General features: G+C 44.5%; 1 protein-coding gene across 1 annotated transcript in view; it reads left to right on the top strand.

Moving 5' to 3' along the window:
- The window catches only part of LOC139417482 (sushi, von Willebrand factor type A, EGF and pentraxin domain-containing protein 1-like), a 171,971-nt gene that overhangs the window by 144,884 nt on the left and 1,690 nt on the right, over nt 1–25,397 (top strand). Inside the window, exons 40-49 of the mRNA XM_071166761.1 lie at nt 9–231; nt 1,103–1,258; nt 2,123–2,186; nt 2,297–2,470; nt 2,698–2,874; nt 5,588–5,773; nt 16,105–16,275; nt 16,750–16,845; nt 21,386–21,481; nt 22,966–23,059. Coding sequence (XP_071022862.1) covers nt 9–231; nt 1,103–1,258; nt 2,123–2,186; nt 2,297–2,470; nt 2,698–2,874; nt 5,588–5,773; nt 16,105–16,275; nt 16,750–16,845; nt 21,386–21,481; nt 22,966–23,059 — 1,437 coding nt within the window. The remainder of the gene's footprint in view (nt 1–8; nt 232–1,102; nt 1,259–2,122; nt 2,187–2,296; nt 2,471–2,697; nt 2,875–5,587; nt 5,774–16,104; nt 16,276–16,749; nt 16,846–21,385; nt 21,482–22,965; nt 23,060–25,397) is intronic.

Genomic DNA, 25,397 nt, shown 5'->3' with positions numbered 1-25,397 from the left:
CTCTCTAGGTGTGATGAGGGGTATGAGCTGACCAGCCAGTCTGACTCTCTGACCTGTCAGTATGACGGCACCTGGTCTAAACACATCATCAGGTGCCACCCCGCCCCATGTCTGCTCCCTGCCAACCTCACCACCCACGTCCTGGTCACGGGGGAGGACCTCACCCCTGTAGTCACCTTCTCCTGCCCACCTGGGTTCCTCCTGCAGGGGCCAGGCCTGGCAGAGTGTCTGGTAAGACTGTTTTAATGCGCTGAAAACATGAAGAGATGATTTACACCCAATTTACATCCACTCAAGTGTCGACATGGTCAATGTGTTGCGATGGTCAGTGATGCTGGATAACATTTTAATATAATATACACTGAGTGCACAAAACATTAGCAGCCCCTTTTGCCCTCAAATCAGCCTCAATTCGATGGGGAATGGACTCAAGGTGTCGAAAGTGTTCCACAGGGATGCTGGTCCATGTTGACTCCAATGCTTCCTTCGGTTGTGTCAACTTGGCTGGATGTCCTTTGGGTGGTGGACCATTCTTGATGCACATAGGAAACTGTTGAGCATTTAAAAACCCAGCAGCTTGCAGTTCTTGACACTCAAACCGGTGCGCTGACACCTACTACCATACCCCGTTCAAAGGCACTTAAATATTTTGTCCTGCCCATTCACCCTCTGAATGGTACACATACACAATCCATGTCTCAATTGTGCCAAGGCTTAAAAATTCTTCTTTAACTTGTCTCCTCCCCTTCACCTACACTGATTGAAGTGGATTTAACAAGTGACATCAATAAGGGATCATACATTTCACGTGGATTCACCTGGTCAGTCTATGTCATGGAAAGAGCAGGTGTTCCTAATGATTTGTACACTCAGTGTGTATTGTGTTCAACAATACACACAACTTTCTCGTTTTTTACTCTAGACAGCTCTCTGGTCCGTAATCACATTTCTCTCAATCCTTCCTATGTTCATTCTGGCTTTCCATCGTTTACATTTCAGTCGTTTAGTATACGCTTCTAGCGACATTTACAGATCCACCATTCACAGATGTTTACTGAACATTAATTAATGTCATGATTATTAACTCATTCTGTTGTTGTAGCTGGGTGGTAGCTGGTCTCCAGGCCTCTCCTCTGTCTCTTGTGTTCTGGTGGTTTGTGAGAAACCTCCTCCTCTTCCTCATGGTATCTCTAAGGGGGACAGTTACAGCTGTGGAGACATCGTCTTGTACACCTGCCTGTCTGGGTTTGAGATGAAGGTAATGTCTGATACAAAATTATATTATTACAATATTTATATTACAATATTATTACAGAACAGAGAAAAATAGACAATTTAGCTTGAATTTCAAATACAATATAATTGTATTTGTTATATGCGCCAAATACAACAGATTTACTGTAGACCTTACTGTGAAATGCTTACTGACAAGCCCTTAACCAACAATGCAGTTCAAGACATAGTTAAGAGTTAAATATTTACCAAATAAACTAAATTGAAAATAAATCAAATCAAAAAGTAACACCAGAAAATTACATACAAATATTGAGGTATATACAGGGGGTACCGGTACCGAGTCAATGTGCAGGGGTATAGGTTAGTCAAGGTAATTTGTAAAGTGACTATGCATAGATAATAAACAGCGAGTAGCAACATTGTAAAAACAGATGGGGGGGGGGGGGGGTTAATGTAAACAGTCCGGGTGGCCATTTGATTAATTGTTCAGCAGTCTTATGGCTTGGGGGTAGGAGCTGTTAAGGAGCCTTTTTGTGCAAAACCTCATTGATCATAATATTTTGAATGCATGGAATTGAGTGCATGGAATTTTTCCAATTGCTACAGTGAGAAATCAAATAAATTCTACTTTCACTCTTACTGGGTGAAAAGTAATCTGCTAATGCCTAGGCTAATGTTCCATTACTGGAAATAACATGATGCAATTTCCTATAAAATGGTGGGTCATAATGTTAACAGAGAAAGCTGAGTCACTGTGAGAGAAAGCTGAGTCACTGTGAGAGAAAGCTGAGTCATTGTATGTTTAGAGAGATTCACAATGACCAGTGTCTATTTGGTGTATACAGTATGTGTTCAGTGTTTAATACCGTGACTCACCTTGTTACAGGGCGACTCTGTGCAAACCTGTCAAGGAGATAGAACATGGAATGGGGCTCAGCCTACCTGTGTCGGTAAGTGTGTGTGTGTTTGCGTTTGAGCACACGTCCAATCCGTTCATTCATGCAATGCTTATGAACCTCATTTAACTTCAGTTTCCTTCTTCCATCTTGTGCGTCCTCAGCTGTGTCGTGTGGTCCACCTCCCTCAGTGGAGAATGCAGAGTTACAGGCATCAGGGGAGACGTACCAGAGCAACGTCAGCTATGTTTGCAACCCTGGCCTACATCTAATTGGTGCACAGAACCTCACCTGTTTGGCCAACGGAACATGGAGTTTGCCTGCACCAACGTGTGAAGGTATGAGTTATTCATACTTCATCGTATTGTCCACAGTCTGTATCTGTTCAAATGTCTCCTAAGCAATGGTTTTGGAAATGTTTGACAAGGCAATTTGAAATGTGAAGCATGGAAAATCAAGGTTCTTTATTACCCTCCCCTCTCTCCCTTTCTCCATCTTTCTCTCCCTCTTCCTCTCTCCCCTCTCCCTCTATACCTCTCTCTCCTTCTCCCACTCTCCCTCTCAGTTGGCCAGGGTTGTAACATCCCCAAGGAGTTGTTGAATGGCAGGGTGCAGGAGCAGAGCCTGACCACCGGGCGTGCTGTAGCGTTTCAGTGTGATAAAGGCTACGCCCTACAGGGGGATGCTCTGGTGGCGTGTATGGGCGATGGGACATGGAGCTCCATCTTCCCCTTCTGTCAACGTAAGACTCTGAGACAAACATGAATGTGTTCAAATCTTTTCTTTTTCTTCTTGCTTCATAGAATCAGGGCAGGAGTTTTTCTTGGTCAGGTCACATGACTGAAAAGAGGGTCCAGTTTTTCCTGGTGAGGTCACATGGTCAGGGAAACCTCCTGACAGAATAAAAGAGACAGCTGGTGGTTTTATCTTATTCATTTAGCTCAGGCTCTGTTCTTACTAGTGGTTTGCACCCAATCTACACTGAGAACAAACCAGAGAAAACCAAAAGTATTTCCACACCTCACATTCTTTAGGGGTTTGGACATCAGCTTTGCACAACAGACCACACAGGGTGGGGAGGGTTGACAAACACAGACACACACACTAATACCACACCACAGAGGAAGGGGAGGGTTGACACACACACACACACACACACGCACACACACACACGCACACACATACCACACCACAGAGGGAGGGAAGGGAGCACCAACACACACACACACACACACACACACACACACACACACACGCACACACACACACACATACACACACACACACACACACACACACACACACACACACACACACACACACACACATACACCACAGAGGGAGGGGAGGGAGGGCCGACACAGAATGCCTGTAATACTTTGCAACTTCAACACTGTTTGACAGGCAGTTTCAAAACTGTAGCCAATGCCCTGAAAGTAATGTGATTAAGGCTGTTTACACAGGCAGACAAATTCTGATATTTTGTTCACTAATTGGTCTTTTGACCAATCACATCAGATCTTTTACCATCAGATTGTTTTCAAGACCCTTCATTGAAAAAAATACCAAATGAAATCCAATTTGATTTGTCACATCCACATGGTATATGTGCAGATGTTAATGCGAGTGTAGAGAAATGCTTGTGCTTCTAGTTCCGACAAAGCAGTAATATCCAACGAGTAATCTAACCTAACAATTTCACAACAGCTACCTTATACACACAAGTGTAAAATAATTAATAAGAATATGTACATGAAAAGAAAAATATATGAATAAGTGATGGTATAGAATGGCATAGGCAAGATGCAGTGGATGGTATAGAGTACAGTATATTCATATGAGATGAGTAATGTAGGGTATGTAAACATTATATGAAGTGCCATCGACGTGTCTGCTTGGGGGGGATATATGCGGCTGTGATTATAATCGAAGAGAATTCTCTAGGTAGATAACGCAGTCGGCATTTGATTGTGAGAAATTCTAAGTCAGGTGAACAGAAGGACTTGAGTTCCTGTATGTTGTTATGATCACACCACATCTCGTTAATCATAAGGCATACCCCCCCGCCCTTCTTCTTTACCAGAAAGATGCTTGTTTTGGGCCTGTGTACCAGAAAGATGCTTGTTTTCTGCCTGTGTAAACGCAGTATAAGAGCACTGATGGCTGATTAAGGTTAAATGAAATGACAGCCTGACCTGGTGTATCTAAGCTTCTTAGATTAGGTTTCTTTGACACGATCATTAGGCAAGTTTCCAGGTTTATTAGAGAAAAGCTATGTAGCAACAAAAAAACATTGCGACATGTGTAATGGAAATGCCCGCTATCGAATACATTTTACAAAGATCGTTTTTATCCGTTAGACAGGGGTGAATTTGTATGTTGTCTAATTTTATTTATTGCGACAAATGGAAAATATGTTTTTCGAATAAATTATGATGCCAAATCATTTTTTTAAGGTACATGTGATGTCATTACGCAACTATAAAGCTCTACTACTGATTTAATCCTAAACGCCTACTGCTTGCTAAATCTATTTTTCAACTCTAAAAAGAATGTGTCATTGCAGGACAGGGATTGTCTGGACTTTCGCGACTGCCTGAATTGCTTCGCCTTGCTTTTCGGTTGGCTGGATGCAAGTTTCACCATCCAATTTGTTTCCAGATCTACAGCAGGAGTGCAAGTCTCTCCATGACGACACGTTGGCACATGATCATTATTTGAATGGCAAATATTAGTCAATTCTTGCATTCTATCCATGCTGGCTTTTGCAGGTTACCTGAGATGTGAAACAGATCAGTGGGAGGGGCATAGGCAACAGGCTGTCACCTATTTATTATTAATAATGATGGCCTATCACGGACGACTGTGAGCCGCCCTATGGGACTCCAAATCACGGCCGGATGTGATGCATCCTGGATTTGAACCAGGGACTGTAGTGACACCTCTTGCACTGAGATACAGTGCCTTAGACCGCTGCACCACTCGGGAGTCCAATGCGCAATTAGCCTAAATGGATCATGGAAACCAGTTCATTTTTATTTATATTTTTATTTTTTTACAGTTCAACGGAAATGCACCGTAACAGGCAATCAATTTTCGATGCAAACTTTCTAAACGTTGACAACAACCAAAAATCACTGGATAAAAGTAATGGAAACATAACTACTGACTCAGCTTTTCCCCGAGGGATATACTGCTACTTGAGCAAAGCGTGTAATAGAGAACTCTGTCATTATAGGTGACCCACAGAGCTGTCATAGTCTCACAAATATTTACACACCTTGTTATGACATGTACATGTAGCCCATGGGCTTTTGCTGAAACTGTCTCTAATCCACCATCATACCCTGTATACACACATTCATACATATTCATGCTCCCCTACTGCTATTCCCCCCTACATTTGTCATGTCTACATCGTAATCCAATACTATACTCTGTGTCTCCCCATGCAGCCAAACCATGTCCCCCTCCCCCTGGATGGAAGGAGAGCAGTGGGAGTGTTAACACTTCTAAACGGCTGTTCTACGTGGGTCAGTCATTACCGTTCACCTGTCCCAAGGGCCACCAGGGAAAAGGCACCGCCTCCATCACCTGTAGGAGCGACCAGACATGGACCCCAGTCAGCACTGCCTGTGAGAGTGAGTAGAGGCTTTAAACTACTGTTCTTCAAGCCTGGTCCTGGAGATCCACATGGGGTGTAGGGTTTTGTTCCAGGGTACTAACACAGCCAATCAGCTCATTATTGTACAAGAGAATGTGTTGCCAACTACCTTTTTTTAGCTGGTTATCTAAAGTTAATAAATAAACCATTAACCACTAAACTAGTGCAGGGCCAGCCTTAGCGACATTGGCAGAAAGCAGATGTTGCTGGTTTTTAGGGATACAGTATTTTCAGACTAACTTCTGTGGAGACTTTGCTCAGGCATCTTTCTATGCCTGCTAAGTTAGGTTAGCGCAGGGCTAGAACGAAAGCCTGAACACAAAACCTACCTCATCAGGACAACCCAGTATACTACGCCGAGAGTGTCTGGTCAACAATGTAAGATATGACTGGTAGGTAGGCTACACCAACCCCTCCACCACATATTAGTGTTTCATTACTTCACGTCCCAACGAGGATATTGACATTGGAACGAAACGACAATTTAAAGATAAGGTGTAGCATTCTTGGCCAACATAGAAGGGTTGAATCTTACTTCCTCCGTCAACTCTCTCTCTCTCTCTCTCTATACACCTTCATCTGGTACATGTCAAGGTTAGTGTTTTATTAAAAAGAACAGCCATAAAATCAGTGCAGCCATGAAGTGTGTTCTCTAGGTTGTGTCCGAAATGGCACTCCGCTCCCTATATAGTGCACTACTTTTGACCCTAGCCCTATGGGCCCTGGTTTTAACAGTAGTGCACTATATAGTGAATAGGGTTCCATTTCAGATGCAGCCTACAGTAGGTGGAAGGAACACCCATGTCCCAGAGGGTAGATGTGAGAGATTAGTTACAGTTGAGAATGAGTCAGCATATTGATATTGTTGTTTACCGGGTGGGAGTTTACTCTGATATAATGTAGAAATGCGTACCAAATGAACCTCCTATTCACTTTATAGTCCACTACTATTGACCAGGGCCCATAGAGCTCTCATAAAAAGTAGTGCACTATATAGGGAAAATGATGCCATTTGGGACGCGATCGAGGGCTGGATTCAAGTATCGTGGAAGATCCGCGTAAAAATGTAAAGGTAATTTCTGGTTGGGCCGACATACGCAGCATTTACCGTGAATGCAGTCTCTACGGTCGCTGGAACATTGCTTTTAATTGCCCTTAGTTCTCTCAGATTCCTAGAATCGCTCCACTATCCCTGCTCACAAAGACACAGATATCACTTGAGTCTGTAAAAGAGAAACACATACAGTTGAAGTCGGAAGTTTACATACACATAAGTTGGAGTCATTAAAACTCGTTTTTCAACCACTCCACAAATTTCTTGTTAAAAAACTATAGTTTTGGCAAGTCGGTTAGGACATGTACTTTGTCCATGACACAAGTAACTTTTCCAACAAGCCGGATTACTTCACTTACAATTCACTGTATCACAATTCCAGTGGGTCAGAAGTTTACATACACCAAGTTGACTGTGCCTTTTAACAGTTTGGAAAATTCCAGAAAATGATGTCATGGCTTTAGAAGCTTCTGATAGGCTAATTAACATCATTTGAGACAATTGGAGGTGCACCTGTGGATGTATTTCAAGGCCTACCTTCAAACTCAGTGCCTTATTGGTTAACATCATGGGAAACTCAAAAGAAATCAGCCAAGACCACAGAAAAAAAAATTGTAGACCTCCACAAGTCTGGTTCATCCTTGGGAGCAATTTCCAAACGCCTGAAGGTACCACGTTCATCTATACAAACAATAGTACGCAAGTATAAACACAATGGCACCACTCAGTCGTCATACCACTCAGGAAGGAGACGCGTTCTGTCTCCTAGAGATGAACGTACTTTGGTGCGAAAAGTGCAAATCAATCACAGAACAAAAGCAACGGACCTTGTGAAGATGCTGGAGGAAACAGGTACAAAAGTATCTATATCCACAGTAAAACAAGTCCTATATCGATATAACCTGAATGGCCGCTCAGCAAGGAAGAAGCCACTGCTCCAAAACTGCCATAAAAAAGCCAGACTATGGTTTGCAACTGCACATGGGGACAAAGATCATACTTTATGGAGAAATGTCCTCTGGTCTGATGAAACAAAAATAGAACTGTTCGGCCATAATGACCATTGTTATGTTTGGAGGAAAAAAGGGGGAGGCTTGCAAGCCGAAGAACACCATCCCAACCGTGTAGCAGCATCATGTTGTGGGTGTGCTTTGCTGCAGGAGGGTCTGGTGCACTTCACAAAATTGATGACATCATGAGGAAGGGAAAATTGTGTGGATATATTGAAGCAACATCTCAAGACATCAGTCAGGAAGTTAAAGCTTGGTCGCAAATGGGTCTTCTAAATGGACAATGACCCCAAGAATACTTCCAAAGTTGTGGCAAAATGGCTTAAGGACAACAAAGTCAAGGTATTGGAGTGGCCATCACAAAGCCCTGACCTCAATCCCATAGTAAATTTGTGGGCAGAACTGAAAAAGCTTGTTCGAGCAAGGAGGCCTACCCACCTGACTCAGTTACATCAGCTCTGTCAGGAGGAATGGGCGAAAATTCACCCAACTTATTGTGGGAAGCTTGTGGAAGGCTACCTGAAATGTTTGACCCAAGTTAAACAATTTAAAGGCAATGATACCAAATACTAATTGAGTGTATGTAAACTTCTGACCCACTGGGAATGTGATGTAGGAAATGAAAGCTGAAATAAATCATTCTCTCTACTATTATTCTGACATTTCACATTCTTAAAATAACGTGGTGATCGTAACTGGCCTAAGACAGGGAATTTTTACTAGGACTAAATGTCAGGAATTGTGAAAAACTGAGTTTAAATGTGTTTGGCTAAGGTGTATAAACTTCCGACTTCAACTGTAGTGTATTCTCACAAGTGTTTACACATACTGATACACGACTTGACCCATGAACAGAACATGTTCAACTCACACAAGCATTTTTTTTAGCAGCTTTGGCTGCTTATATAATATCTCGTGGACGGATCTACGTAAACATAACTGGTAGCATAGAATCTGTGGGGAAGGAATGGGATGTGTGGAATTACAAGCAGCAGTAGTTCCAGGGCTTAGTCTGTTTTTTTGACAAATCACAATTTTGCAGGCGTAAGCATCTTTCCAATTTTGGAAGGGGAGGGGCGTTTCGTCTCATAACGTGCAAAGAGAGAGGGTGGAGCTCGTCATTCTAGCATCTCTTCATCTCTTAACAAGTATGGACCCAGAACTTAATCGCGCAGCTGACCAATTATGTGACACTTTAGTTTAGAATTAACCAAGGTGACTGTTTAAATAAACTGAATTTACTGCTGTTGTTTCACCCACAACGCAGAGGTCAGAAATGTGGAAGCCAGCAGACGGTGAGCACATAGACCACTTAAAACAAGATTAACATGGGGAAATCTCTGAGGCTCAGGTTGTTTGCAAAGCAAAATCATTGCTGCATATTCTAAACCATTTCCTGTTGCGCTGTGTTTCCTTCCAAGCAAGTGTGTTTCTTGAATGAATGGTGGGAACATACAATTTGGAATTAGAATGGGATTTCTATGGGGATGGATCTGTACATGTACAAGTCTAGTGTAATATATAAAATCCTCTTTAACGGAATGAGTCTCCATTTCTAGTGTGGTGGAAATGATCTAACCATTATGTAGGTTGGTGGAAATCTCCATTGACTGAGGATGAGGGGTCTCCATTATGTAGGTTGGTGGAAATCCCCATTGACTGAGGATGAGGGGTCTCCATTATGTAGGTTGGTGGAAATCCCCATTGACTGAGGATGAGGGGTCTCCATTATGTAGGTTGGTGGAAATCCCCATTGACTGAGGATGAGGGGTCTCCATTATGTAGGTTGGTGGAAATCCCCATTGACTGAGGATGAGGGGTCTCCATTATGTAGGTTGGTGGAAATCCCCATTGACTGAGGATGAGGGGTCTCCATTATGTAGGTTGGTGGAAATCCCCATTGACTGAGGATGAGGGGTCTCCATTATGTAGGTTGGTGGAAATCCCCATTGACTGAGGATGAGGGGTCTCCATTATGTAGGTTGGTGGAAATCCCCATTGACTGAGGATGAGGGGTCTCCATTATGTAGGTTGGTGGAAATCCCCATTGACTGGGGATGAGGGGTCTCCATTATGTAGGTTGGTGGAAATCCCCATTGACTGAGGATGAGGGGTCTCCATTATGTAGGTTGGTGGAAATCCCCATTGACTGAGGATGAGGGGTCTCCATTATGTAGGTTGGTGGAAATCCCCATTGACTGAGGATGAGGGGTCTCCATTATGTAGATGTGTAAAGATGATGTTGAATTATGAACTATATTCATCAATCTGACTCCATTATTAAGTGAATGCTACAGACCCATAGTCGTATCCAGTGGGGACAGCAGCGGTTGCGATCCACTCAGAATACTATGAATACTATGAATACTATGAATACTATGAATACTATGAATACTATGAATACTATGTACGTGTCGAGGTTTACCGTTATATAATTATTGAGAGGTTAAGGGACAAAGACCTAATATCTTTCAGCCAGTGTCCTAGCATTAAATGGCTAAGTTAACCTTAGCTCAGAGATGCACAGTTAGAGATTGAGCATATATGCTATGTATATTGTGAATAACATTTACCATTACACATTTCACCAAATAATAATTCAAGGAATACTAGTCAGAAATGTGAAGACTACGGTTCCAATCCATTTAAAAGTAATCTGATTCACCACAGTTACGAAATAAGAATACAATTAACAAATGGCACACAGCAGAAATCTTCACGATAAAAAGAATACAACATATGAGAAGTCTTAACAGCATAGACAGATTCACAACTATGACATACAAACGTACATCAGGAGATTGGTTTACCAATGACTCCATGATCAACATTTAAAACCAGCTTTCATTCTTCCAGTAGCGGCAACTACTGTCTCTCCTCTGTCTCTCCTCTGTCTCTGTCTCTCCTCTGTCTCTCCTCTGTCTCTGTCTCTCCTCTGTCTCTGTCTCTCCTCTGTCTCTGTCTCTCCTCTGTCTCTGTCTCTGTCTCTCCTCTGTCTCTGTCTCTCCTCTGTCTCTGTCTCTCCTCTGTCTCTGTCTCTCCTCTGTCTCTGTCTCTGTCTCTCCTCTGTCTCTCCTCTGTCTCTGTCTCTGTCTCTGTCTCTCCTCTGTCTCTGTCTCTCCTCTGTCTCTGTCTCTGTCTCTCCTCTGTCTCTGTCTCTCCTCTGTCTCTGTCTCTCCTCTGTCTCTGTCTCTCCTCTGTCTCTGTCTCTGTCTCTCCTCTGTCTCTCCTCTGTCTCTGTCTCTGTCTCTGTCTCTCCTCTGTCTCTGTCTCTCCTCTGTCTCTGTCTCTGTCTCTCCTCTGTCTCTGTCTCTCCTCTGTCTCTGTCTCTCCTCTGTCTCTGTCTCCCCTGTCTCTCCTCTGTCTCTGTCTCTCCTCTGTCTCTCCTCTGTCTCTGTCTCTCCTCTGTCTCTCCTCTGTCTCTCCTCTGTCTCTGTCTCTCCTCTGTCTCTGTCTCTCCTCTGTCTCTGTCTCTGTCTCTCCTCTGTCTGTCTCTCCTCTGTCTCTGTCTCTCCTCTGTCTCTGTCTCTGTCTCTCCTCTGTCTCTGTCTCCCCTGTCTCGCCTCTGTCTCTGTCTCTCCTCTGTCTCTGTCTCTCCTCTGTCTCTGTCTCTCCTCTGTCTCTCATCTGTCTCTGTCTCTCCTCTGTCTCTGTCTCTGTCTCTCCTCTGTCTCCCCTGTCTCTCCTCTGTCTCTGTCTCTCCTCTGTCTCTCCTCTGTCTCTGTCTCTGTCTCTCCTCTGTCTGTCTCTGCCTCTGTCTCTCCTCTGTCTCTGTCCCTGTCTCTACTCTGTCTCTGTCTCTGTCTCTCCTCTGTCTCTGTCTCTCCTCTGTCTCTGTCTCTCCTCTGTCTCTGTCTCTCCTCTGTCTCTGTCTCTGTCTCTCCTCTGTCTCTGTCTCTCCTCTGTCTCTCCTCTGTCTCTGTCTCTCCTCTGTCTCTGTCTCTGTCTCTCCTCTGTCTCTCCTCTGTCTCTGTCTCTGTCTCTCCTCTGTCTCTGTCTCTCCTCTGTCTCTGTCTCTGTCTCTCCTCTGTCTCTGTCTCTCCTCTGTCTCTGTCTCTCCTCTGTCTCTGTCTCCCCTGTCTCTCCTCTGTCTCTGTCTCTCCTCTGTCTCTGTCTCTCCTCTGTCTCTGTCTCTCCTCTGTCTCTCCTCTGTCTCTCCTCTGTCTCTGTCTCTCCTCTGTCTCTGTCTCTCCTCTGTCTCTGTCTCTGTCTCTCCTCTGTCTGTCTCTCCTCTGTCTCTGTCTCTCCTCTGTCTCTGTCTCTGTCTCTCCTCTGTCTCTGTCTCCCCTGTCTCTCCTCTGTCTCTGTCTCTCCTCTGTCTCTGTCTCTCCTCTGTCTCTGTCTCTCCTCTGTCTCTCATCTGTCTCTGTCTCTCCTCTGTCTCTGTCTCTGTCTCTCCTCTGTCTCCCCTGTCTCTCCTCTGTCTCTGTCTCTCCTCTGTCTCTCCTCTGTCTCTGTCTCTGTCTCTCCTCTGTCTGTCTCTGCCTCTCTCTCTCCTCTGTCTCTGTCCCTGTCTCTACTCTGTCTCTGTCTCTGTCTCTCCTCTGTCTCTGTCTCTCCTCTGTCTCTGTCTCTCCTCTGTCTCTGTCTCTCCTCTGTCTCTGTCTCTGTCTCTCCTCTGTCTCTGTCTCTCCTCTGTCTCTGTCTCTCCTCTGTCTCTGTCTCTCCTCTGTCTCTGTCTCTGTCTCTCCTCTGTCTCTCCTCTGTCTCTGTCTCTGTCTCTCCTCTGTCTCTGTCTCTCCTCTGTCTCTGTCTCTGTCTCTCCTCTGTCTCTGTCTCTCCTCTGTCTCTGTCTCTCCTCTGTCTCTGTCTCCCCTGTCTCTCCTCTGTCTCTGTCTCTCCTCTGTCTCTCCTCTGTCTGTCTCTCCTCTGTCTCTGTCTCTCCTCTGTCTCTGTCTCCCCTGTCTCTCCTCTGTCTCTGTCTCTCCTCTGTCTCTGTCTCTCCTCTGTCTCTGTCTCTCCTCTGTCTCTCCTCTGTCTCTCCTCTGTCTCTGTCTCTCCTCTGTCTCTGTCTCTCCTCTGTCTCTGTCTCTGTCTCTCCTCTGTCTGTCTCTCCTCTGTCTCTGTCTCTCCTCTGTCTCTGTCTCTGTCTCTCCTCTGTCTCTGTCTCCCCTGTCTCTCCTCTGTCTCTGTCTCTCCTCTGTCTCTGTCTCTCCTCTGTCTCTGTCTCTCCTCTGTCTCTCATCTGTCTCTGTCTCTCCTCTGTCTCTGTCTCTGTCTCTCCTCTGTCTCCCCTGTCTCTCCTCTGTCTCTGTCTCTCCTCTGTCTCTCCTCTGTCTCTGTCTCTGTCTCTCCTCTGTCTGTCTCTGCCTCTGTCTCTCCTCTGTCTCTGTCCCTGTCTCTACTCTGTCTCTGTCTCTGTCTCTACTCTGTCTCTGTCTCTGTCTCTCCTCTGTCTCTGTCTGTCTCTCTGTCTCTGTCTCTGTCTCTCCTCTGTCTCTCTCTGTCTCTCCTCTGTCTCTGTCTCTCCTCTGTCTCTGTCTCTGTCTCTGTCTCTGTCTCTGTCTCTGTCTCTCCTGTCTCTGTCTCTGTCTCTCCTGTCTCTGTCTCTGTCTCTGTCTCTGTCTCTGTCTCTGTCTCTGTCTCTGTCTCTGTCTCTCCTCTGTCTCTGTCTCTCCTCTGTCTCTGTCTCTGTCTCTCCTCTGTCTCTGTCTCTGTCTCTGTCTCTCCTCTGTCTCTGTCTCTGTCTCTCCTCTGTCTCTGTCTCTGTCTCTCCTCTGTCTCTATCTGTCTCTCCTCTGTCTCTGTCTCTGTCTCTGTCTCTCCTCTGTCTCTGTCTCTGTCTCTGTCTCTGTCTCTCCTGTCTCTCCCAGTATGTCCTATCTTCTAATTAACATCACTTTGCGTGGCATAAAACATTCAAACAAAAGGCATACAGCTTCACACACAATCTCTATTCTAATCGCCACACCTCAACAACACTGTATGATAAAAGCTGACCCCCGTGTCGCTCCTCTATGAACTATTCGCCGTCTGACGAACAGAATAACATTTGATCTGTAACAATAAATCCATAGCACTTACAGTACAATAAAACATATACAAATTCATAGCTCCTTATGAACTCTTGAAACAATCCAAACATGACAATTTAATTCACACAGTAACATTCATTTAGTCGATTGAAGTTTCATCAGTCAGATAGTCCCTGATAAGATGTGTTTGACCTCTGCGGTAGCCCACAGATGGTCTGCCTTCCAAACAATATCATAAACGGTGATTGAGTCATCACGCTGTGCTCCCACGCTAGTCAGTCGCCTTCTCTCATTCTTCCAAGAAACAAGGAGGCATCTGTGCAGTGGATAACGTGATATGCTGGTCTTTCTGTGAATTTTTGGGATCATGATACTGTGTCAAGTCCACAGTTTTTTTTCTATAACTCTTTTTACTATACAGAAGTGAATCAACTTGTAACATAACAATATTATAATTGCAGAAACTGAACATATACATTGATATAGGATCCACCCCTGCATGTTTTCTCCTTTTCTGTCTGCGTGACCTGCTTACTGCACATTGACCATGGATCCTTACTATCGTCTTCTGTAGTTTTCCATCACTTCCTCTCCTCTTCTCTCTCTGTCTCTGTCTCTGTCTCTGTCTCTGTCTCTGTCTCTCCTCTGTCTCTGTCTCTCCTCTGTCTCTGTCTCGTCTCTGTCTCTGTCTCTGTCTCTCCTCTGTCTCTGTCTCTCCTCTGTCTCTGTCTCTCCTCTGTCTCTGTCTCGTCTCTGTCTCTGTCTCTCCTCTGTCTCTCCTCTGTCTCTGTCTCTCCTCTGTCTCTGTCTCTCCTCTGTCTCTGTCTCTGTCTCTCCCATGTCTCTGTCTCGCCTCTGTCTCTCTGTCTCTCCTCTGTCTCTGTCTCTCCTCTGTCTCTGTCTCTCCTCTGTCTCTGTTTCTGTCTCTCCTCTGTCTCTGTCTGTCTCTCCACTGTCTCTGTCTCTGTCTCTCCTCTGTCTCTGTCTCTCCTCTGTCTCTGTCTCTCCTCTGTCTCTGTCTCTCCTCTGTCTCTGTCTCTCCTCTGTCTCCTCTGTCTCTGTCTCTCCTCTGTCTCTCCTCTGTCTCTGTCTCTCCTCTGTCTCTCCTATGTCTCTGTCTCTGTCTCTCCTCTGTCTCTCCTCTGTCTCTGTCTCTGTCTCTCCTCTGTCTCTCCTCTGTCTCTGTCTCTCCTCTGTCTCTTTCTCTCCTCTGTCTCTGTCTCTCCTCTGTCTCTGTCTCTGTCTCTGTCTCTGTCTCTGTCTCGCCTCTGTCTCTCTCTCCTCTGTCTCTGTCTCTCCTCTGTCTCTGTCTCTCCTCTGTCTCTCCTATGTCTCTGTCTCTCCTCTGTCTCTCCTCTGTCTCTGTCTCTGTCTCTCCTCTGTCTCTCCTCTGTCTCTGTCTCTCCTCTGTCTCTGTCCCTCCTCTGTCTCTGTCTCTCCTCTGTCTCTTCTGTCTCTGTCTCTCCTCTGTCTCTCCTCTGTCTCTGTCTCTGTCTCTCCTCTGTCTCTGTCTCTCCTCTGTCTCTCCTCTGTCTCTGTCTCTTCTCTGTCTCTGTCTCTCCTCTGTCTCTGTCTCTCTTCTGTCTCTGTCTCCATCTCTCCTCTGTCTCTGTCTCTGTGGGCAGCTTGTGTTAGACTAGATGAATGGGCTCCATTAAGCAGATCTGTTGTGGCGGGCATGTTTGTGACTAATTCTGGGTTTACAGCTGCTATGGAAACCATTTGCAGGGTGTTTACACTGTTTTCATTCTCCCTAACTTGCTTGATTCTGTTGTTGTACTGTTGGTATACAGCACCTTGTTGTTTCTTTGTATGGTGTGCAGAGGTAGATATATTTGCATGTCTGTCTGGCTCTAGCTTGTCCAACACTTTGATGTATTCTCATTGGTTGGATTGGTTTTCTAGGCCTTACAAGGAAAATGAACACACACTCTGTTGAGTCACACTCTTCGACATGTCGACACATCTCTGCATGGCATTTCTTTGAAGACTTGACACAGCTGCAATGCCTACTTTCTACGACAGACCATTCAATGTGTTATTTACTGATACTGATTTGATTTGAGATGATATTATCCAAACATGACTTCTCTGGCAACACCTCCCATCATCCCTAGGGGGAAAGTTATTCTATTCATGTTTTTTTGTTGAAAAGCAGAGACTTCATACCATCAAAAGTTTTAGAGACACGTGTGATAACATGTACATAACATAGGTCTCTAAATGAGTTGGAAGTAACCAGAGGGGCTGTCCGTCCGTTTTGGCACAGGGGTGTCCTGCGGCCCCCCTCTCCACGTGGCCAACGGGGTGGTGCGGGGGGCGGTGTTCCAGTTCGGGGACGTGGCCGTGTACTCATGTTTCGGAGGGTATGCCGTAGAGGGCCACGGCAGGAGTATGTGTCTGGAAAACAGGACCTGGACCCCCCCTCCCGTCTGCAGAGGTAGAGAGACTGCACCCCTACTGCGCCCTAAAAGGAGGGCATCCTGTCTACTCCTGACACCTTGCGTGCCCTCCCCTCCGCTTCACCAGTCCTTTGTGCTGTACACACTCCCTACTCTGCCCGTACACACTTCCCACTTTACTTGTACATACTATACAGATCGTAGGGTTGCCTAGGGATGCCTGTCTCTATGGCACCGTCTGTTGGGTGGCTATGTGGTTTGAACCATTTCTATGAAGAAATGCAGTTTTTTCGAATGCTGTCTTTATCCCAGTGCATGAAGTTGCATGGTCAAGGTCAATCACGGCACGACTACCAGTATCATTATCTCTTTTCTATTTAAACAGTACTAGCTATCTTAACTGAATGCTTTCTCTTCTATGGAGCCTCTCTACGCGTCAGATGGGGACTGTTTGGAGGATGTCTCAGTACTTTGGCTTCAATCAGGTGTGTGTGTCTTCCTGCTCTCTCCAGCGGTGTGTTGGCTGCAGTGCCTGAACGGAGGGGTGTGTCACAGACCCAACACCTGTTCCTGTCCTGAGGGGTGGATGGGTAGACTGTGTGAGGAACGTAAGTATTATCAATTACTCAATCAACCAATCACATTTATTTTGGATGGATGGGCAGACTTGAGGAGTGTGTGTGTGGTGTGGTGTGTGTGTGTGTGTGTGTGAGAGAGATTTTTTATCTTTATTTCACTTTTGTTTATTATCTACCTCACTTGCTTTGGCAATGTTAACACATGTTTCCCATGCCAATAAAGCCCCTTCAATTGAATTGAAATGAATTGAGATCTCAGTCCCTCCTCTCATCACAAATAAAGAGTCAGTCAGAGAAAGTGGATCCACACTGCAGCCAGGAACAGACACACACTGTTTCACTGACTGGAGGAATGTACTCAGCTAGCTTTACACAGCCAGAGTAGAATAGTATGGACTCACATTAGATCGTCTAAAATCACAGAGACACATAAGGAAAATATTTCCCCATCTGTCTGAAAATGTTCACAGACTTTTTGTGTACTCCGTCTTCAGGGTTGGGTAGATTACTTTCTAAATGTAATCTGTTACTAGTTACCTGTCCAAAATTGTCATCAGTAAAGCAACTTTTGGATTACCCAAAGTCAGTAATGTAATCTGATTACATGCAGTTACTTTTAGATTAAGGCATTAGAAGAAGACAAAAATGTATGTTACCAGTTGAACGATCTATTGCAGGATAATTCAATGTTAAAGTTGATATAACTGTCCATATATGGATGTTACATTTTATTTTATGGGTTGGTTATGTAGTCTTCTAACCCATCGCTTTCTACTACATACGATTAAATTATATCTTTACATTAAAAACCAAAGTCTATCAGTATTACAGTCATTCCAATAAATGGTATACCCCTTAATCTTCAAGAATAGGACTTGGAAATATGGAAGTATGGACTAGCCAAAATGTTTTACCTGAGCATAACCCCAAAACGAAGGACTTATTAGCCAGCCTTACTCTGTTGTTTATGATTTTGTTGTTATGGAGGACCGATTGGGCTCATTGATTGATTCGAGTTGAAAAATAAATGCTGCGCTCACGGAATGGCATGCTTTCAGCACAACTGAAAAATTAATGTCCTATACTGCATTTGCTATAGGCCTATTGTTTACCTTTTTGTTGGTGACACTTTGATATCTTAATAATATGCAGCTGTTTAAAGGGAAAATTCACAGATGAAACAATAACAAAACGGACACCCCGCCTCTGTTTTGGTAAAAAGCTGAGGGATGGGCCTGGAGAAATGTAAACACTCTCTGATTAGTACAGAGCTATGGATGCAAGGACTGACCATCTATGATATAAAAAGTATTGTTTTAACCATGTTTTGAGGCTAAACAATGTTTGTTTACATTTACAATGTTTACAAACATAGGAGAAAAACAAGTTTATATTTTGGGTTCTCATGGAGTGTGACAGTTGAACTAAGCTCATGAGGCATTTACAAGTTATATTCTTCAAGTATCAATGTATATATATAATTTATAAGTCCAAAAATGGATGTAGCAACTACAGATTGCCCCTTTAAAAGTGTGTGAGTTTGAGCATGTGTCCATCAGGCATATGGATTTATTTTATCAGCATGAATTAGATTGAGCAATAAAAGCCTCACTTTTATTCTGTAGGCTGGGATCTGCACTATGCTACTGTTGCAAGAACGCATTTTCACTGGCTGTCCACTGGTTTCAGAAACAATGATTGATCGGCACCTTAAACTTCTCGAATTCAACCATTATTGGGTTCAAATACACATTTAAATTTGAACAACCATCCACAACAACCACAATCCTTAAGGCACAAATAGCTAAATGAGAGAGCAGCAGTGTGATTCACATCAATGTGCTATGTAGATATCAATAGTAAGTGATATCCGTATCACCGTAGACTACACCACTACTGCCATCCTTTACCTCCAAGCGTTTATTCAATTTGGATAATCTTTGGATGCCAACAGCAGTCGCACCATTGGAACACATATCTTGGACTGTAGCCTGTAAAAGCCTATTCCTGCTCTTTTCCCTGCGATCCTTCAAACACATTTGGTGTGTCATCATAGTGGTCTCTGACTTGTGGTCAGATTCGCTCAGGTGGAACAAACTTAAAATTGCCCCTTTTTTCAATGTTGATTTCAATGTCATTGAGAAAACAGAGAAGTGCCAAAGATGTTTTTGATTACAATATTTTTGCTGGTAACGTAACGGATTTCAGTTACTTTTTTTTTGTAATCCCTTACATGTAACGGATTACATGTAGTCTGTTACTCCCCAACCCTGTCTGTCTTCTCCAGTAAGAGAGGTTGAGTCTGAAACCCTATTCACACAGTAGAGAGGTTGAGCCTGAAACCCTAATCACACAGTAGAGAGAGGTTGAGCCTGAAACCCTATTCACACAGTAGAGAGAGGTTGAGCCTGAAACCCTATTCACACAGTAGAGAGGTTGAGCCTGAAACCCTATTCACACAGTAGAGAGGTTGAGCCTGAAACCCTATTCACACAGTAGAGAGAGGTTGAGCCTGAAACCCTATTCACACAGTAGAGGGGTTATGCCTGAAACCCTATTCACACAATAGAGAGGTTGAGCCTGAAACCCTATTCACACAGTAGAGAGAGGTTGAGCCTGAAACCCTATTCACACAGTAGAGAGGTTGAGCCAGAAACCCTATTCACACAGTAGAGAGGTTGAGCCAGAAACCCTATTCACACAATAGAGAGGTTGAGCCTGAAACCCTATTCACACAATAGAGAGGTTGAGCCTGAAACCCTATTCACACAATAGAGAGGTTGAGCCTGAAACCCTATTCACACAATAGAGAGGTTGAGCCTGAAACCCTATTCACACAATAGAGAGGTTGAGCCTGAAACCCTATTCACACAATAGAGAGAGGTTGAGCCTGGAACCCTATTCACACAGTAGAAAGGTTGAGTTTGATACAGTGCATTCAGACCACTTGACTTGTTCTACATTTTCTGACGTTACAGCCTTATTCAAAAATGGATTTCAAAAAAACGTTCTCAATCTACAAATAATATCCCATAATGCCAAAGAAAAAAAACTTCAACATCACATGTATATAAGTATTCAGACCCTTTACTCAGTACTTTGTTGAGGCACCTTTGGCTGCAATTACAGCCTCGAGTCTTCTTGGCTACGACGCTACAAGCTTGGCACACCTGTATTTGGAGAGTTTCTCCCATTCTTCTATGCAGATTCTCTGAAGCTCTGTCAGGTTGGATGGGGAGCGTCGCTGCACAGCTATTTTCAGGTCTTTCCAGAGATGTTAGATCGGGTTTACATCCAGGCTCTGGCTGGGCCACTCAAGGACATTCAGACACTTGTCCCGAAGCCACTCCTGTGTTGTCTTGGCTGTGTGCTTACGATTGTTGTCCTGTTCTAGGTGAACCTTCACCCCAGTCTAAGGTCCTGAGTGCTCTCGAGCAGGTTTTCATCTCTCTGTACTTTGCTCTGTTCATCTTTCCCTCGATCCTAACTAGTCTCCCAGTCCCTACCGCTGAATAACATCCCCACAGCATGATGCTGCCTTTGTTTCATCAGACCAGAGAATCTTGTTTCTCATGGTCTGACAGTCCTTTGGCAAACTCCAAGAGGGCTGTCATGTGTATTTTACTGAGGAGTGGCTTCCATCTGGCCACTCTACCATAAAGGCCTGATTGGTGGAGTGCTGCAGAGATGGTTGTCCTTCTGGAAGGTTCTCCCATCTCCCCATAGGAACTCTAGAGCTCTATCAGAGTGGCCATCGGGTTCTTGGTCACCTCCCTGACCAAGGACCTTCTCCCCCGATTGCGGCCAGCTTTAGGAGTCTTGGTGGTTCCAAACTTCTTCCATGTAAGAATGATAGAGGCCACTGTGTTCTTGGGGACGTTCAATGCTGCTGACATTTTTTGGTATCTTTTCCCCAGATCTGTGCCTCGACACAATCCTGTCTCGGAGCTCTACGGACAATTATTTCGACCTCATGGCTTGGTTTTTGCTCTGACATGCACTGTCAACTGTGGGACCTTATATAGATGGGTGTGTGACTTTGAATTTACCACAGGTGGACTCCAATCAAGTTGTAGAAACATCTCAAGGATGATCAATGGAAACCTGGATGATCAAAGATGCACCTGAACTCAATTTCGAGTCTCATAGCAAAGGGTCTGAATAGTTATATAAATAAGGCATTTATTTTTTTATACATTTGCAAAAATGTCTACCAAACCTGTTTTTGCCATGTCCTAATGGGGTATTGTGTGTAGATTGACGAGGAAAGGTTTTTATGTAATCCATTTTAGAATAAGGCTGTAACGTAACAAAATGTGGAAAAGGGGAAGAGGTCTAAATTCTATCCGAATGCCCTGTACACAGCAGAGTAGTACACTATATAGAGAATTAGGGTGCCATGTTGGACGTAGCCAGAGAGAAAGCTGCCCTTTGACCACCGCTTCCTACCCACAACACACACAGCTTGCCTGTGTTGAATGACCCCAGAGGTTTAGTCCGTGTGGTGAAACACATAATTGTTGATGACCTTCCAGTTTATGTTTGTGTCTCTCCTCCAATCAAATCACAGCTATCTGCATCCTGCCGTGTCTGAACGGCGGGCGGTGCGCGGCACCCTACCAGTGCGAGTGTCCCACGGGCTGGACAGGGACGCGCTGTCACAGTGGTAAGTATGTGAGAGTGTGTCACAGCGGTGGGTGTGGATGTGTTGTCTTCATTTTGTCGGTGAGGAGTGTGTGTGTGTGTTTTTGTTTGTTTCACAGTGGTGAGTGAGTGTGAGTGTGGTTCAGTGTGTGTGTGTGAGGAGCTCATTGATGTGAGACACAGATGTATCCTTAATGTATTACCTCCTGAGCGGGTTTCCACTTTGTGACTACAATATAAGCATACTTACCTACAGTAGGGGCCTTAGCTTGTGTGGAATGTTGAATAGGACTTTTGTAAGGAACATATTATCGTGTGGCCTCTAGGGAGATGGGAGATAGGGACGTCACCAGGTTGTCACTGATGAAAGCAGTGAAGCAAAAAGTATTAAACGAAGCTTTGGAAATAGGATTTAAAAAATGAAGCTGCAGATATTTTAGGAAGTTATCTTACTGTGAGCTGTCCCAAAACTACTTCAGTTACCAGATAACTTTGAGTTTTCCTAAAACACTTTTTCTTAAAAGAAGTAATAGGAGTTACGTGCGTCATACTGTAGACTACTGTTGCCGTAGTAATGCACGTCTGTGACAACCGTGCGCTTGCAGTGACAGGCAAGTCCAAAGTCCAAAGCAACCACTACTATCATCGTAGAAGCATGGACTGAAACATGACCCTTTCCTATAGACAGACTACCTCTTGGATTGTTAGGCATACTGTTCAATTCAATTCCATACAACTTTATTAATCCCCGAAGGGCAGTTAGAAGGGCCTCGTCAGTGCGTGGCGACAACATGATGTCTACTGTACAGTATGTCAGTGTGCTTTTGTTCTCTCAGACATGATGAGGTCATTTGTTGACTCAGTAATACTGAAACAAAGCCACTACCTTCTCTTTTTCTGTTCAATCATGTCCTGTTTGAACTAAATGTTTGTCTGCATTTCAGGAGAATATGGATGTGGAAAACACCGTTTTGATAGTGTTTCCCTAGAAAAAGGGTGAGACCAAGTTATTCTGCCCAGAAGTTCGCCTGAGTAACCAAGGGTTCTACCAGGAAACATCTGCTATTATGAGGAAGTCCTGTAGATGAGATTCTGACCCTTACTGAAAGTGTGGGTGTGTGTCCACACCTTCTCCCTGTTACTCATTTAGTCAAAGGCAGGGGCGCAACTTTCACGTTCTGAAATTGCATTTTTGTCCCCACCCAGTTTTATAATTGGAAAGTGATACAAAACGAGGCAATAGTGTGCTTTAGGACCATGCGGACACCTCCGAGCGGTCGGGTAGGCTGTCTGGAGTAAAAATATAATTATGTCCCAACCACTTCTAAAACCAAAGTTGCTCTCCTGGTCAAAGGCAATAACTGCCTCAGCCTTAGTATAGTTATTGGTCAGGTGCATGCAAAGCTGATAGAGTGTGTGTGTGGTGTGTGTGTGTACATATATATGTGTATATATATATATGTGTTGAATGGTTTAAGGTTTTATTGACAGTGTTTGTTTTCACAGCGGTGTGCTCGTCATCCTGTCTGAACGGTGGGAGGTGCATCAGGCCTAACAGGTGTCACTGCAGTCTAGGGTGGAGCGGGCACGACTGCTCTAGGTGACAAACCACACACACACACACACACACACACACACACACACACACACACACACACACACACACACACACACACACACACACACACACACACTACCAGACCAACCAGTACTACCAGACCACCAGGTACTACCAGACCACTCTTTACTACCAGACCACCAGGTACTACCAGACCTCTCTACACTACCAGACCACTCTGTACTACCAGACCACTCTGTACTACCAGACCACTCTGTACTACCAGACCACTCTTTACTACCAGACCACCAGGTACTACCAGACCTCTCTACACTACCAGACCACTCTGTACTACCAGACCACTCTGTACTACCAGACCACTCTACACTACCAGACCACTCTGTACTACCAGACCACTCTGTACTACCAGACCACTCTGTACTACCAGACCACTCTGTAATACCAGACCACTCTGTACTACCAGACCACTCTGTACTACCAGACCACTCTACACTACCAGACCACTCTGTACTACCAGACCACTCTGTACTACCAGACCACTCTGTACTACCAGACCACTCTACACTACCAGACCACTCTACACTACCAGACCACTCTGTACTACCAGACCACTCTGTACTACCAGACCACTCTGTACTACCAGACCTCTCTACACTACCAGACCACTCTGTACTACCAGACCACTCTGTACTACCAGACCACTCTACACTACCAGACCACTCTACACTACCAGACCACTCTGTACTACCAGACCACTCTGTACTACCAGACCACTCTGTACTACCAGACCTCTCTACACTACCAGACCACTCTACACTACCAGACCACTCTGTACTACCAGACCACTCTACACTACCAGACCACTCTGTACTACCAGACCACTCTGTACTACCAGACCACTCTACACTACCAGACCACTCTGTACTACCAGACCACTCTACACTACCAGACCACTCTGTACTACCAGACCACTCTGTACTACCAGACCACCAGGTACTACCAGACCACTCTGTACTACCAGACCACCAGGTATTACCAGACCACCAGGTACTACCAGACCACTCTGTACTACCAGACCACTCTGTACTACCAGAACACCAGGTACTACCAGACCACTCTGTACTACCAGACCACTCTGTACTACCAGACCACCAGGTAATACCAGACCACTCTGTACTACCAGACCACCAGGTACTACCAGACCGCATAGTACTGCTTGATCACACACAGATCAAAATATGTCAGGAACATCTCTAGTCAGGAATGACAAATCATAACATTAATAATGCTCATAAGGAAATCATTATCTCTCCTCTCTTCCCCTTATCCTAAATGAGGCCTAGTTTGTGTCTGTGTCATCATTTGAAAGAAACCCTAGTACAGCAATACAAAGTGACCTACTATACAATCTCTCTGTAATGTGAGGCACACTCACCAGACCTAGGCACAAACAATATTTGAAATAATTGAAAATACTTTACCGGCAGTGCTTGATTGAGCATGCCTGGCATAATCAACCAATAGAATAGTCCCAAAACTGCAAACCAGCCCATGGCACTATTGGCAGGCTAGAGCAGACACTCAAAGTATGTTGTAAGGTTTCATGTCGTATTTGAACCCAGGTCTGTGTCTCAGCTCAGCTCTCCCTCTCTGTCTGTTGGAGTTGGGCCAAGGTATGGCTGGACAGAGAGGTTCAGTACTAACTGGGCACATACGGTGCATTCTGAAAGTATTCAGACCTCTTCCATTTTTTTCACATTTTGATACTTTACAGCCTTATTCTAAAATGGATTAAATAAAATAAAAATCCTCATTAACAACCTATAATGACAATAACCTATAATGACGAAGCGGAAACAGGTTTTAAGATTTTTTTAGCAAATTTCATTCAAATAAAAAACAGAACCTTATTTACACAAGTATTCAGACCGGTGCATCCTGTTTCCATTGATCATCTTTGAGATGTTTTTACAACTTGATTGGAGTCCACCTGTCGTAAATTAAGTTGATTTTACATGATTTGGAAAGGCACACATCTGCCTATATACAGTAAGGTCCCACAGTTGACAGTACATGTAAGAGCAAACACCAAGTCATGAGGTCGAAGGAATTGTCGGTAGAGCTCTGAGACAAAATTGTGTCGAGGCACCGATATAGGGAAGGGTAACAAAACATTTCTGCAGCATTGAAGGTTCCCAAGAACACAGTGGCCTCCATCATTATTAAATTGAAGAAGTCTGGAATCACCAAGACTCTTCTTAGAGCTGACCGCCCGGCCAAACTGAGCAATCGGGGGAGAAGAGCCTTGATCAGGGAGGTGACCAAGAACCCGATGGTCACTCTGATAGAGCTCCAGAGT

The sequence above is a fragment of the Oncorhynchus clarkii genome, chromosome 9, assembly GCF_045791955.1.
Source record: "Oncorhynchus clarkii lewisi isolate Uvic-CL-2024 chromosome 9, UVic_Ocla_1.0, whole genome shotgun sequence".
NCBI lineage: Eukaryota > Metazoa > Chordata > Actinopteri > Salmoniformes > Salmonidae > Oncorhynchus > Oncorhynchus clarkii.
The sequence above is the reverse complement of the archived record's forward strand: the minus strand, read 5'-3'. Positions and strand labels throughout refer to the sequence as shown.